General features: G+C 41.4%; 1 protein-coding gene across 5 annotated transcripts in view; it reads left to right on the forward strand.

Moving 5' to 3' along the window:
• ACMSD (aminocarboxymuconate semialdehyde decarboxylase) overlaps positions 1–13,406 on the forward strand; it is a 98,511-nt gene that overhangs the window by 42,654 nt on the left and 42,451 nt on the right. For all 5 annotated transcript variants that reach the window (XR_013966620.1, XM_080799786.1, XM_080799789.1 and 2 more), the window contains exons 5-7: positions 3,585–3,821; positions 9,177–9,270; positions 12,254–12,349. Coding sequence is in view for 4 of the 5 variants with exons in the window: in XM_080799786.1 (XP_080655912.1) it covers positions 3,585–3,821; positions 9,177–9,270; positions 12,254–12,349 (427 nt within the window). In the remaining variant the exon portion in view is untranslated. The remainder of the gene's footprint in view (positions 1–3,584; positions 3,822–9,176; positions 9,271–12,253; positions 12,350–13,406) is intronic.

Genomic DNA, 13,406 nt, shown 5'->3' on the forward strand with positions numbered 1-13,406 from the left:
AGATCAATAAACCACTGGCCAAACGAATCCAAAAGAAAAGAGAGAGGACCCAAATTAATAAAATTATGAATGAAAGGGAAGGCATCACTACTAACACCAAGGAAATAAAAACAATCATCAGAAATTATTATCAACAATTATATGCCAATAAGTTAAGCAACCTAGAAGAAATGGATACATTCCTGGAAAACTATAAACTACCAAGACTGAAACAGGAAGAAATTGACAACCTGAATAGACCAGTATCTAGTAACGAGATTGAAGCAGTAATCAAAAACCTCCCAAAAAATAAGAGCCCAGGACCTGACAGATTCCCTGGGGAATTCTACCAAACATTCAAAGAAGAAATAATACCTATTCTCCTGAAACTATTTCAAAAAATAGAAACAGAGGGAAAATTTCCAGACTCTATGAGGCCAGCATTACCTTGATCCCCAAACCAGGAAAAGACCCCATCAAAAAGGAGAATTTCAGACCAATATACTTGATGAATATGGATGCCAAGATTCTCAACAAGATCCTAGTGAACAGGATCCAAGAGTACATTAAAAAGCTTATTTACCATGACCAGGTAGGAGTTATCCCTGGGATGCAAGGGTGGTTCAACATTCATAAATCAATCAATGTGGTAGAACAAATCAATAAGAGAAGAGAGAAGAACCACATGGTCCTCTCAATTGATGCAGAGAAAGAATTTGACAAAATACAGCACCCTGTTTCTGATTAAAATGCTTCAAGATATAGGGATAGAGGGAACATTCCTCAACTTCACCTAATCTATCTATGAAAAACCCACAGTGAATATCATCCTCAATGGGAAAAAGCTGACAGCCTTCCTTTTGAGATAAGGAACACGAAAAGGATGCCCACTCTCACCACACTTGTTCAACATAGTATTAGAAGTCCTAGCAACAGCAATCAGACAACAAAAAGAAATAAAAGGTATCCAAATTGGCAATGAAGAAGTCAAACTCTCTCTCTTCGCAGATGACATGATACTTTATGTGGAAAACCCAAAAGACTCCACCCCCAGACTATTAGAACTCATCATACAGCAATTCAGTAATGTGGCCGGATACAAAGTCAATGTACAGAAATCAGTTGGTTTCTTATACACTAACAATGAAAATACAAAAAGGGAAATTAGAGAATTGACTCCATTTACGATAGCACCAAGAACCATAAGATACCTGGAAATAAACCTAACCAAAGAGATAAAGGATCTGTACTCAAGGAACTACAGAACACTCATGAAAGAAATTGAAGAAGACATAAAAAGATGGAAGACCATTCCACGCTCTTGGATTGGAAAAATAAACATTGTTAAAATGTCTATACTGCCTAGAGCAAGCTATACTTTTAATGCCATTGTGATCAAAATTCCACTGGCATTTTTCAAAGAGCTGGAGCAAACAATCCTAAAATTTGTATGGAGTCAGAAGAGACCCCAAATTGCTAAGGAAATGTTGAAAAAGAAAAACAAAACCGGGGGCATCACATTACCTGACTTCAAGCTTTACTACAAAGCTGTGATCACCAAGACAGCATGGTATTGGCATAAAAACAGACACATAGACCAGTGGAACAGAGTAGAGAGCCCAGATATGGACCCTCAACTCTATGGTCAAATAATCTTCGATAAAGCAGGAAAAAATATACAGTGGAAAAAAGAGTCTCTTCAATAAATGGTGCTGGGAAAATTGGACGGCTATATGTAGAAGAATGAAACTCAACCATTCTCTTACACCGTACACAAAGATAAACTCGAAATGGATAAAAGACCTCAACGTGAGACAGAAATCCATCAGAATCCTAGAGGAGAACATAGGCAGTAACCTCTTCGATATCAGCCACAGCAACTTCTTTCAAGATATTTCTCCAAAGGCAAAGGAAACAAAACCGAAAATGAACTTTTGGGACTTCATCAAGATCAAAAGCTTCTGCACAGCAAAGGAAACAGTCAACAAAACAAAGAGGCAACCCACGGAATGGGAGAAGACACTCACAAATGACACTACAAAGGGCTGATATCCAAGAACTCCTCAAACCCAACACACACGAAACAGATAATCACATCAAAAAATGGGCAGAAGACATGAACAGACACTTCTCCAAAGAAGACATACAAATGTTTAAGACACATGAAAAAATGTTCATCATCACTAGCCATCAGGGAGATTCAAATCAAAACCACATTGAGATACCACCTTACACCAGTTAGAATGGCCAAAATCAACAGGGCAGGAAACAAGTGTTGGAGAGGATGTGGAGAAAGGGGAACGCTCTTACACTGTTGGTGGGAATGCAAGTTGGTACAGCCACTTTGGAAAACAGTGTGGAGATTCCTCAAGAAATTAAAAATAGAGCTAACCTATGACTCTGCAATTGCACTACCAGGTATTTACCCCAAAGATACAGATGTACTGAAAAGAAGGGCCACATGTACCCCAATGTTCATAGCAGCAATGTCCACAATTGCCAAACTGTGGAAAGAGCCGAGATGCCCTTCAACAGACGAATGGATAAAGAAGATGTGGTCCATATATACAATGGAATATTACTCAGTCATCAGAAAAGATGAATACCCAACTTTTGAATCAACATGGATGGGACTAGAGGAGATTATGCTGAGTGAAATAAGTCAAGCAGATTATTGAAATAAGCAGATTATTGAAATAAGATTATTGAAATAAGTCAAGTCAATTATCATATGGTTTCACCTACTTGTGGAGCATAAGGAATAACATGGAGGACATTAGGAGAAGGAAAGGAAAAGTGAATTGGGGTAAACCAGAGGGGGAGATGAAAGATGAAAGACTGTGGATTCTGAGAAACAAACTGAGGGTTATGGAGGGGAGGGAGTTGGAGGGATGGATGAGCCTGGTGTTGGGCATTAAGGAGGGCACATATTGCATGGAGCACTAGGTGTGGTGCATAAACAATGAATCTTGGAACATGTAAAAATAAAATAAAATTAAGATGTTAAAAAATTAAAATTAAAATTAAAAAGAAGGGATAGTTAGGGGAACAGAAAAAGAAGCTTTCTGTATCAACATTTTGCTAAGGTAACTCTTGAGTGTCGCAGCCAGCGGAAAGGACAGGGAGGAACACAGGGACAGGAGGGGTCCATGAACAGTCTGGCATCCCATGATGAGGCATGACAAGGAGGTGAGCTACTGGTGATGCCGGACACTCACTAGGCCCAGCGCCCTGTGTGCAGGAGCTGTAACACTCTGCACCGCCTTGCTGGCCCCCTGGGTGTCCTGGGATGGGTGGGAGGGTGTGGTCCATCCTCCTTCCATCTCTTCTATAGGATGATCAGCCCAGTAATTGTGTCCATCCCTTCTGATTATAACTTCCATTTTTCTAATTAGTCGGCCATACACTAGCAGTTTTCTTTACTTTTGTAGTGATTGGCTTTCAGTCTTCTGCAGCCAGGGGCCATTTCAATCTGTGCCCCGGCATGCTGAGGAGTGAAAGCAATGGATAGTGACAAATGATTCAGCCCAGGAGGTGTTGTTAGAGTAAATATCTAAAGAAGTAGGTTATGAATGATATGATCTTCCCTTACCTGTCTCCGCCAGGCCAAACCTCAGGACACTCTAGATCTGTGCCAGCTTTTAAACAATGACTTGGCTGCCACTGTTGCGAACCACCCCAGGAGGTTTGTGGGCCTGGGCACATTGCCCATGCAGGCCCCCGAGCTTGCTGTTAAGGAAATGGAGCGCTGCGTGAATGAGCTGGGCTTTCCCGGGGTCCAGATCGGCTCCCACATCAACGAGTGGGACCTGAACGCGCCGGAGCTCTTCCCCGTCTATGCCGTGAGTACTCGGGGATCCCTCAGCCAGCATGCGGCGGGGCCAGGCACGGTGCTGGGTGCTGGAGGGCAGAATAGGAATAGGTCACCTCCCTGGAAGGGGGGGAAGAAAGATGCCTGATGACATGCTGCATATAGCAGGAAATATGGAAAGAGTTCTCCAAAAGGAGTGGGCCATATCACTAGAAGAGAGACAGGTGGAAATGCTTCACAGGCCAGCCCAGAGTTAGCCAGGGAAATCTCTCTTCCTTTCCATCCCCCATGCTCTCTTTCTACCCTTTCATTTGGACGCTGAAATATTACCCTCATCACAGCCACAGTACAAAAGGCCATATTAGTGACATGCAAAAAAAAAGTATTTATTTTGCTTTAGAAAAAAAATACTTATCTTTCAAAATCATGAAGTTTTTTTCCAGGTGCCTGAGTGGCTCAGTCAGTTAAACACCTGCCTTCAGCTCAGGGCATGATCCGAGAGTCCTGGAATCCATTCCCCCCATCAGGCTTAAGCAGGGAGTCTGCCTTTCCCTCTCTCTCTCCATCTGCTTCTTCCCCAGCTCATCCTCTCTCTTGTTCTCTCTCTCAAATGAATAAATAAAATCTTTTTTTAAAAATTATGAAGGGATTTTGAAGAAATTCTGGAAAATAGAGAAAAGCATAAAAAGGAAAACAAAAATAACTCATAATCCCACTACCCAAAGATAATCACTGTTATTATATATTCATTTTGTTTGCATGTTTCTGCATATATCTATATCTTAATGAAATCTGAATTCTATTATGCATGTGATTTCATATCCTAATGAAGAATTTCTAATCTAAATGAAAATTCTCTTAATGCTTGAATTTTAAATAACTGCTTAATATTCCAATATATGGATATGTTTTGATTTACTTAACCAGTCCTCAATTAATATACTTTTTATGCCATATATTTTGAAAATGTATAATTAAAACATGTAACAAAAACAATGCCATCAAAATATTTGGTGAAACTAGCTGGTGAGTATATGGAAGTTCATGGTACCTTTGTTTACAACTTTCTACACTTGAAATATTGCATGATAAAGTATATTTTCAGGAATTCAGTGCCATTTTCATCTCCCAAGTATCCAAATTAAGTGTCCACAGTCCCATGGTCCTCTCCACCAGTCCTCCTCTGCCCTTCTGTTCTTTCTGCAACTAAGCATGCTTTTCTTCATATCAGGAATCAACATGCATAATTCTACATTCAATTGCATTTTTTATTTCTTTATTTCTAGAATGATAATAGTATTGCTTTCTATTATTTTCACTGTAAATGCAAAATCTTCAATAGTGAATTAAATAGATGTTGGTGGGGATGCCTGGGTGGCTTAGTCAGTTAAGCGTCTGCCTTCAGATCATGATCCCGGTATCCTGGGATCAAGTCCCACATCGGGCTCTCTGCTTAAGGGGGAGACTGCTTCTCCCTCTGCCTGCCTTTCTGCCTGCTTGTGCTCTCTCTCTCTCTCTCACTGACAAATAATTAAACAAAATATTTAAAAATACTTTTAGGGGCGCCTGGGTGGCTCAGTGGGTTAAGCCTCTGCCTTTGGCTCAGGTCATGATCTCAGGGTCCTGGGCTCGAGCCCCGTATCGGGGCTCTCGGCTTGGCGGGGAGCCTGTTTCCCCTTCTATCTCTGCCTGCCTCTCTGCCTACTTGTGATCTCTCTCTCCCTGTCAAATAAATAAATAAAATCTTAAAAGAAAAAAATTAACAACTTTTAAAATAATAAATAAATAGATGTCGGTGTACTGCCCAGCACTATAACCACAGATCATTTATTTGTGTTTATTGAGCTGTGCCTACATGCAAAAATGTTTCCATGTTGGGCACCTGGGTGGCTCAGTTGGTTAAGAAACTGCCTTCGGCTCAGGTCATGATCCTGGCGTCCCAGGATTGAGTCCCACATCGGGCTTCCAGCTCAGCAGGGAGTCCGCTTCTTCCTCTCCCCTTTCATGCTCACTCTCACTCTCTCTCAAATAAATAAATAGAATCTTTTTTAAAAAATGTTTCCATGTTTATATCTATGGACACTGCCCACCAGTTGAGGTGTTACCTATTAAATTGCCTCCCAATAACCTGAAAGATTTAATGTTCCTCTAAATATTGAACTCCCTGAAGCTTATTGGCTGCAGGGACTGAGCTGAGGCAATGAATGTTTTCTAGAAACTCCAATGGGCTTTGAAAGAGGATTTATTTACTTATGCATCCAAGTTGTTTCAGCACAATGTGAGCAAGCCTTCAGCTGTAAATCATTTTATTATTCACTGGGATTGGGCTTATGAATTACTAAGGAGCTCAAAAAGCAAGAGCAGTGAGTTGTGGTCCAAATGGATATTTTCATTTGTATGACTCGCTCAACCAATCACTCATTCTAAATAGGCTGTTTTGGGGGCTGCTGATCTCTCAGGGAATTCAGGAGAGCATCCTGACCCCAGCAGATTTGTGATATCCTGGGGCTGGCAGCACATTCATTGGACTAGCAAGACTTGACAGCCTCACTAGTCTCTAGCTTGCATCAATAACATGGCTAAAACAAATGACAGGAGTTACCATGAACCAAGTTGGCTTTGTCATTTCAAGGGAGCCCGGACCTCCAACGTGTCTAGCCATCTCCTTTATTTCCTAGACCTCCCTCGTTAGTGAGTGAACCCAACCATACATGCTCAGGTCAGTTTTCAGGCACAAAAATGTCCTTATTACAAGTATGAGGCAGACAGACTGGCAGTGACAGACTGCGTGCCTCTACCATGTATCAGCCATAAGACCTGAGTAATTTACCTAGCCTCTAACTGCCTTAGTGCCTTTCTCTGTAAAATAAGTGTAATAAAAATGCTCATCTCAGAAAGTATTACGCTAAGTGAAACAAGTCAGAGACAAATAAATACCATATGATTTCACTTATATGTGGGATCAAAAAGAAAAATAAACGGGGTGCCTGGGTGGCTCAGTGGGTTAAAGCCTCTGCCTTCAGCTCTGGTCATGATCTCAGGGTCCTGGGATAGAGCCCCACATCGGGCTCTCTGCTCAGAAGGGAGCCTGCTTCCTCCTCTCTCTCTGCCTGCCCCTCTGCCTACTTGTGACCTCTGTCAAATAAATAAATAAATAAATCTTAAAAAAAAAAAAAAGAAAGAAAGAAAGAAAAATAAACAAAGACAGTGATAGACCCAATGAACACAGAGAGCAAACCAGTGGCTGCCAAGGGGATGGGCAAAACGGGTAAAGCGGAGTGGGGGGGGATACTTGGCTTCCAGTTATGAAATACGTAAGTCACAAAGATGAACGGTCCAGCATAGGGAATAAAATCAATACTGTAATAGCGCTGTATGGTGACAGATGGCAGCTTCCCTTGTGTAAGCACAGCATAAGGTAGAGTTGTCAAATCACCATGCTGTACACCTGAAAGTAATGGAACATTGTGTGTCAACTGTATTTCAATTTTTAAAAGTGCTCACCTTACAAAGGATTAAACTAGTCAACAATTATATAATTCTTATAACAGCTTTGGCATATGGTAAGTTCTCTGTTAATATGAGTTATCACAATTTTGAGAGTTTATTGAGTTATAACAGTTTTGAGAGTGACTTCTTTTTGTGTTCTCTGCATACAGAAGGGATCAAGAGTATTTACTAATTTGAATTGAAGAGAAATGCACCATCACAGGTGCATAGAATAAAGTTTATCCTAATAAAGAGTCAAATCCCACTGAGATACCATGATTTTGTGCCTTTGTCAACCTCAACCCATCCCAAGAAGTTAACCCTGCCTGCATCCATTATCAGAAATTAATTACCTCCTCTCCCTTCTGTCCCCAGAACCTGATGAAATCAGAAGTCCATTCTCCAATCTACCCTTTGTCTGCCACTTCCAGAATCTCTTGTTGTCCAAGAATTGCATCTCCATTTTTAAAATGCATATGTCCAGGGACAGCTGGATGCCTCAGTCAATTAAGCATCAGTGTCTTGATTTTGGCTCAGGTCATGATCTTAGGGTTGTGAGATCAAGTCCTGCATTGGGCTCGATTGTCTCTCTCCTTTTGCCTTCCTCCACCCTCTCCACTGCTCCCCCACTCTGACAACTAGCGCACCTCTCTCTCTTCTTTAAAAAAATAAATGAAATTTAAAACTAAAAATAAATTAGGGACGCCTGGGTGGCTCAGTTGGTTAAGCAGCTGCCTTCGGCTCAGGTCATGATCCCGGCGTCCTGGGATCGAGTCCCACATCGGGCTCCTTGCTCGGCAGGGAGCCTGCTTCTCCCTTTGCCTGCCACTCTGTCTGCTTGTGCTCACTCTCGCTCCTCTCTCTCTCTCTCTGACAAATAAATAAATAAATAAATCTTTAAAAAAAAAAACCTAAAAATAAATTAAAATGCTTATGTCCAGAACTCATATTGCATCACCCTATTTAGCCCACATATTTATATGTCAAGGTAGAACGAATCACTCTAGCACCTCAATATATTTAGGTAAGAAATGAGTTAAGGAAAATTGGTTTTGAATCTTGTTAAGCACTCATACTCAATGCCCATTGAGGGAACTTTTTCAAATTAACTACTTTGTTGAATAAAAGTCATTCCATCCAGATAGGATTTCCAGTTCCCAGAAGGACCTGGAATAGGTTTGCCCATGACATTCATCGCAGTACCTGCAGGGCTGAGGAACTGAGAGCTCTTGACTTCCTGAAGTCATCTCATTCACAACAGACTGTTCAGGGACTCAGCTGGGCTCCTGAGGCTTTGTGAGTACCTGTAGACCCCTAGAAACTCCCAGCCAGTGTTGGGCTCTGTGTGACCAATGGCTTGGGTCAGGCCAGCCTGCTCAGTCCAGTCACGGGCCTCTGGCCCCCACCTATCACTTCTTCACTTTCACATCCTCAGGTTTCCAAATGGGAGAAACAAGGGAACACTCTAGCCCTGACTCTGAGTGTACAATCTGAACAGTCCTCCTGAAAGAATGGATCAAGTAGGAACCAGCAGAGGAAACTTCCCCTGCATTTGAGGCATGGGGAGCATTTTGCTCTCAACTACAACACTTGAATGCTGGATGCTTCCTGTGACTTGTTTTGCCAAAAATATATTAAATTCATTGACCTCCATGGTAAATCCACCAACCCCCTTGTTAATTCTAAGAGGCCTTCTTATTTTCTAAGCAGGAGCAGAATTTCTCAATGCTTTTTTTAATATAGATTAAGAAACAATTTCAAAAATATTTTAGCTTATTTATTCAGATCAATATAGACCCAGAGAAAAAGTCTCCCTAAAATAGTACCCTATATTTGCTGGTTCATCCGAATAACAGTCCTTCTCTCTCCCTCTCTCTCTCTCATTGCTTCTATAAAGGTGGCTGAAAAGCTGAACTGTTCCCTATTTGTGCACCCCTGGGACATGCAGATGGATGGACGGATGGCCAAATACTGGCTCCCTTGGCTTGTAGGTTTGTATCAGCTTGGTGTCTAAAAAAGAGGATCAAGCCTTTGGTTTTTTTCCAATTATTTCTGGAACCCTACTATGTCAAAAAGAGAAAGTATGAATAATTAACAGGATTGTGAGTTACTGAGCTCTTGGATAAACGCTATATATATTACTTTAATATATACATATCCACATAAAATTCTATGAGGATGACATTATAAAAACAGTTTTATAGGGAAGAAACCGAGTCTCCGAGTGGTTAGGTTAGTTGTCCAAGTAACACAGTTAATAAGTGAAAATGGAATTTACACAAATCTGTCTGACTCCAAAGCTACCTCACTACGCAGACTCCCAAAAAAGCTCCAAAAATAAGTAACCATGCCTGCGTAATAGAATTTTTTAAAGAGCCAACAAGCTCTTGGGCACCTGGTTGGCTCAGTCAACTAAGTGTCTGTCTTCAGTTCAGTTCATGATCCCAGGGTCCTGGCACTGTGCCCCACATCGGGCTCTCTGCTCAGCGAGGAGGAGACTGCTTCTCCTCTCCTCCTGCTGCCACTCCCCCTGCTTGGGCGTTCTCTGCCTCTCTCTCTGTGTCAAATAAAAAATCAAATCTTTAAAAAAAAAAAAAAAGAAAAAGAGTATCAGCTCTTACAACGAGAACGCTGGAGTTAACAAGCAGAAGGTCAACTCCCACCACCCTAGATTGCAGATGACCCAGGCTTTCAATTTTTCTGTTATCTGTTCCTTTCTGCTGCTCTTTGTTCCTGCTCTATTCATTCATGATTCCACATGAAGGTAAAGGAGAGGATAAGAGGAGAGACCTCTGCTTGGCCTATCCAATCTCCTTATTACCCCTGATAACAGGAAATGGAGAGAGGTGGCAATTCTGTGGTCACAGGTAAAAAGTGTGGCTCATCTACAAATCCAGTAGTGGGTTTTCCAATTGAACAGCCTTGGATTTTCTTTAGGGAGGCCATTATTCCATTCTCTCCTCAGCCCAGTTAGTACAAGTAATGATAAAGTAACCAACATGAAGAACTAATGGAGCAGTATATTGGAAGTAAGAAAACTGAATTTCAGTTCCAGCTAGGCTCTAGTTCTCTGTATAACCTGTGGCAAATCACTTCACCTTTTCAGGCCCATTTCTCTTGTGTAAAATGGGAGAGCTGGTCTGCACTATCTTTCTGCTCTGGCATTTTGTGGCTCTCTGATTGTTTTTGGAGACCAATGTATTTAGTAAGGCAGCTTCCTACCCATCCTCCACCAAATTTTTCAGAAACAATTAGCAGGAAGAGACAACCTAAAAGGCACCAATGCTGTCCAGCTCCAAAGAAAATCCATCCTAATTCAGACAACACTTTGACTAGTCCCACAAACTTATTTGTATTACAACTTCCCACATGAAAAACAGAAGAACATGTGCATAAAGAGACATTTCATCATTCATTTATGCAACATGTATATATTGATCCTTTCCAGCATGCCAAGCCCTGTACCAGGCAGTGAGGACATTGACATGGACAAAACCTCTGCCTTCCTGAAGCCAATGTTCTGGTTAGAAGAAAGAGATGACAAACAGAGACACAGTTTATAAACAAACAAACAAAGGCTAATTTCGGAATTCTGTTCTGGACACAAAAGTAGTCATCAGCCGATTGGAGGCCTCCCAGTAAGGGAGGAACATGATGCAACTGACACTATAAATATTCCACTATGGTTCCTGTATAGAGAATGGATTATGTAACTATGGTCCAAATAATTAATGGAGAGCAGAATCACAGGACCAAAAGGAAGTGATGCTGTCCATCCTTCTGCCTTCAGGAAGCTCTGCCCACAAACCACTCCCAGACAGATATGAATCTGTCATTCTTCCAGAATTCCCACAAGGCCAGGGAGTCAGACCATTTCTGTCCATAGAGCAATAATAGGCTTGGGGAAGAATGAGCATCTGGTAAATCCCCATTTGGCAGTCAGAGAGTAAGTCTTCCCCTGAAGGTACAGGCTTACCTGTGGAGCCCCCAGAGATTTCTTGATCACAGTCTGAAAAGCAGTTGCCTGGAAATGTAACCCAGACTAACTTTGTGGAGGTGAAGGCACCAGGCATGGAACAGATGCTTCTTCGAGGGGCACAAAGCACTTGAAACAACTCATCTTTTTTTTTTTTTAAGATTTTATTTATTTATTTGCCAGAGAGAGATGAGAGCACAAGCAGGGGGGAGTGGCAAGCAGAAAGAGAAGCAGGCTCCTCGATGAGCAAGGAGCCTGATGTGGGGCTCGATCCCAGGACCCTGAGATCATGACCTGAGCCAAAGGCAGATGCTTAATCGACTGAGCCACCCAGTTCTCCCAAAACAACTCATTCTAATTCAGTTATTTTCGACCTCATCTCTAAGAAGCAGCAAAGATTTGGCAGGAATTATAATTTTAGTTAATATTTATTGAGAACTAAGTGGCAAGAACAAACACATTCTACAGCTGAAGCACAGGGAAACAACTAATATTTGTTGAGCACCTCCAATGTGAAGTTCTGGCTAGAACCTTTCCCAACATCATCATTTTCAAGGCTCCACAATAGTCTTGCAAGATGAGCAACAGGATACCAATTTTACAGGTGAAGAAGCACAGGCTCAGGAACATTAAATAATTTGTCAAAGGACAGGAAGCAAGAAATTAGAAGAGTTAGGCTTCAACCCAGACTCACTGTACTCTTCTTGCTCCATCATATCCAGAGTGAAGTGAAGAATCAGGACAAAAGCTAGGTCCTTTGGCTCCTTGACTCTCTTGTCCATTAGATGACTCCACAGGAGTCTAAGTAGCAAATAGGAAGCTTCTAATGGTCTGTTTGCCAAAGTAATGGCTTCTAGACAACCAAGCCAAGCTGGGACAGAGGGACCTCACATTTCTCAGCATTGACAATCACAGCAAGCTGCCATTCCCCCAACCAAGAGAGTTTCTTCTTGCTTGAGATGACAAGCCTCGCACCCTGTGACTATTTCCTCTTTTAGGAATGCCAGCAGAGACCACCACTGCCATTTGCTCCATGATCATGGGAGGAGTGTTTGAGAAATTTCCTAAACTGAAAGTGTGTTTTGCACATGGAGGTAAGGCACTGTCTGCGTTACTCAGCTCAATCTACCATAACAAAATACCATAGATTCAGTGGCTTAAACAACAGAACTTCATTTTTACACAGTTCTGGATGCTAGAAGTGCAAGATCAAAGTGCCTGCAGGATTAGTTTCTGGTGATTCCTATCTTCCTGGATTGTAGAAGTTTACTTTCTTACTATGCATGTGACGTGTCACTTTGGATGGGTAGAGAGATAATCCTAAGGAACAGGATCTGATCTAAGGGAATCAGCCAGCCATGTGGAGTATCTGGGATTTCCCTGGTGTATATAATGGCTCTCTGGTGATACACACTCTGTGTTGAAGGCTGGGGAGGATCTCCTGTACAAGCAAATCTAATCCGAAATCTCACTGTCCTTCTCCTTTCTCCTATCAGATTAAAGTTCCACCTTATAATTTCATTTAACCTTAAATTACCTCCTTAATTACCTTTGTCTCCAAATACAGTTAGATTGGGGGTTAGAGCTTCAACATAAAAATTTTAGAGAGACCCCATAATTCAGTCCATAACATGCCTGCAGCCATCATTCTAGTCATAAAGTACATGATGGTTGGGAACCAAGTTCCATTTTTGTGGACAAGGTTAGTTTGGTTGGCATAGTTTTTGTTTAATTTTGCTTTGTTTTGTTTTTGTTAAATCCCTCTAGTCAGACTACAAGCTCTCCAGTTTGCAATAGTCCCTACCATTCTCTATTATTTACAAACAGGCTTATTTTATTCATTTACATTTCCTGCTTGGTCCATGCAGGTAATTGAGTTTCTGACTCTTGGGCACACACACATACCACCAAGACCACTACTTTTGATGGTTGCACGCATGGCAATACATTTTATGGATATGCCATTGTTATGTAGATATTTCCCAGCTCATAGGCTGTCTCTGTATTTTGCTATTATAAGCACACTACATTTGAAAACCTTGACCACATATCTTTACACACATGTATTCTTTCTTTAGGATAAATTCCTCAAACATGAATTTATGGATGAGTTCATATTAGTTCTGTCATCTCCCAGCATTTGGGACACAA

This window comes from Martes martes (assembly GCF_963455335.1).
Source record: "Martes martes genome assembly, chromosome: 3".
NCBI classification, from domain to species: Eukaryota; Metazoa; Chordata; class Mammalia; order Carnivora; family Mustelidae; genus Martes; species Martes martes.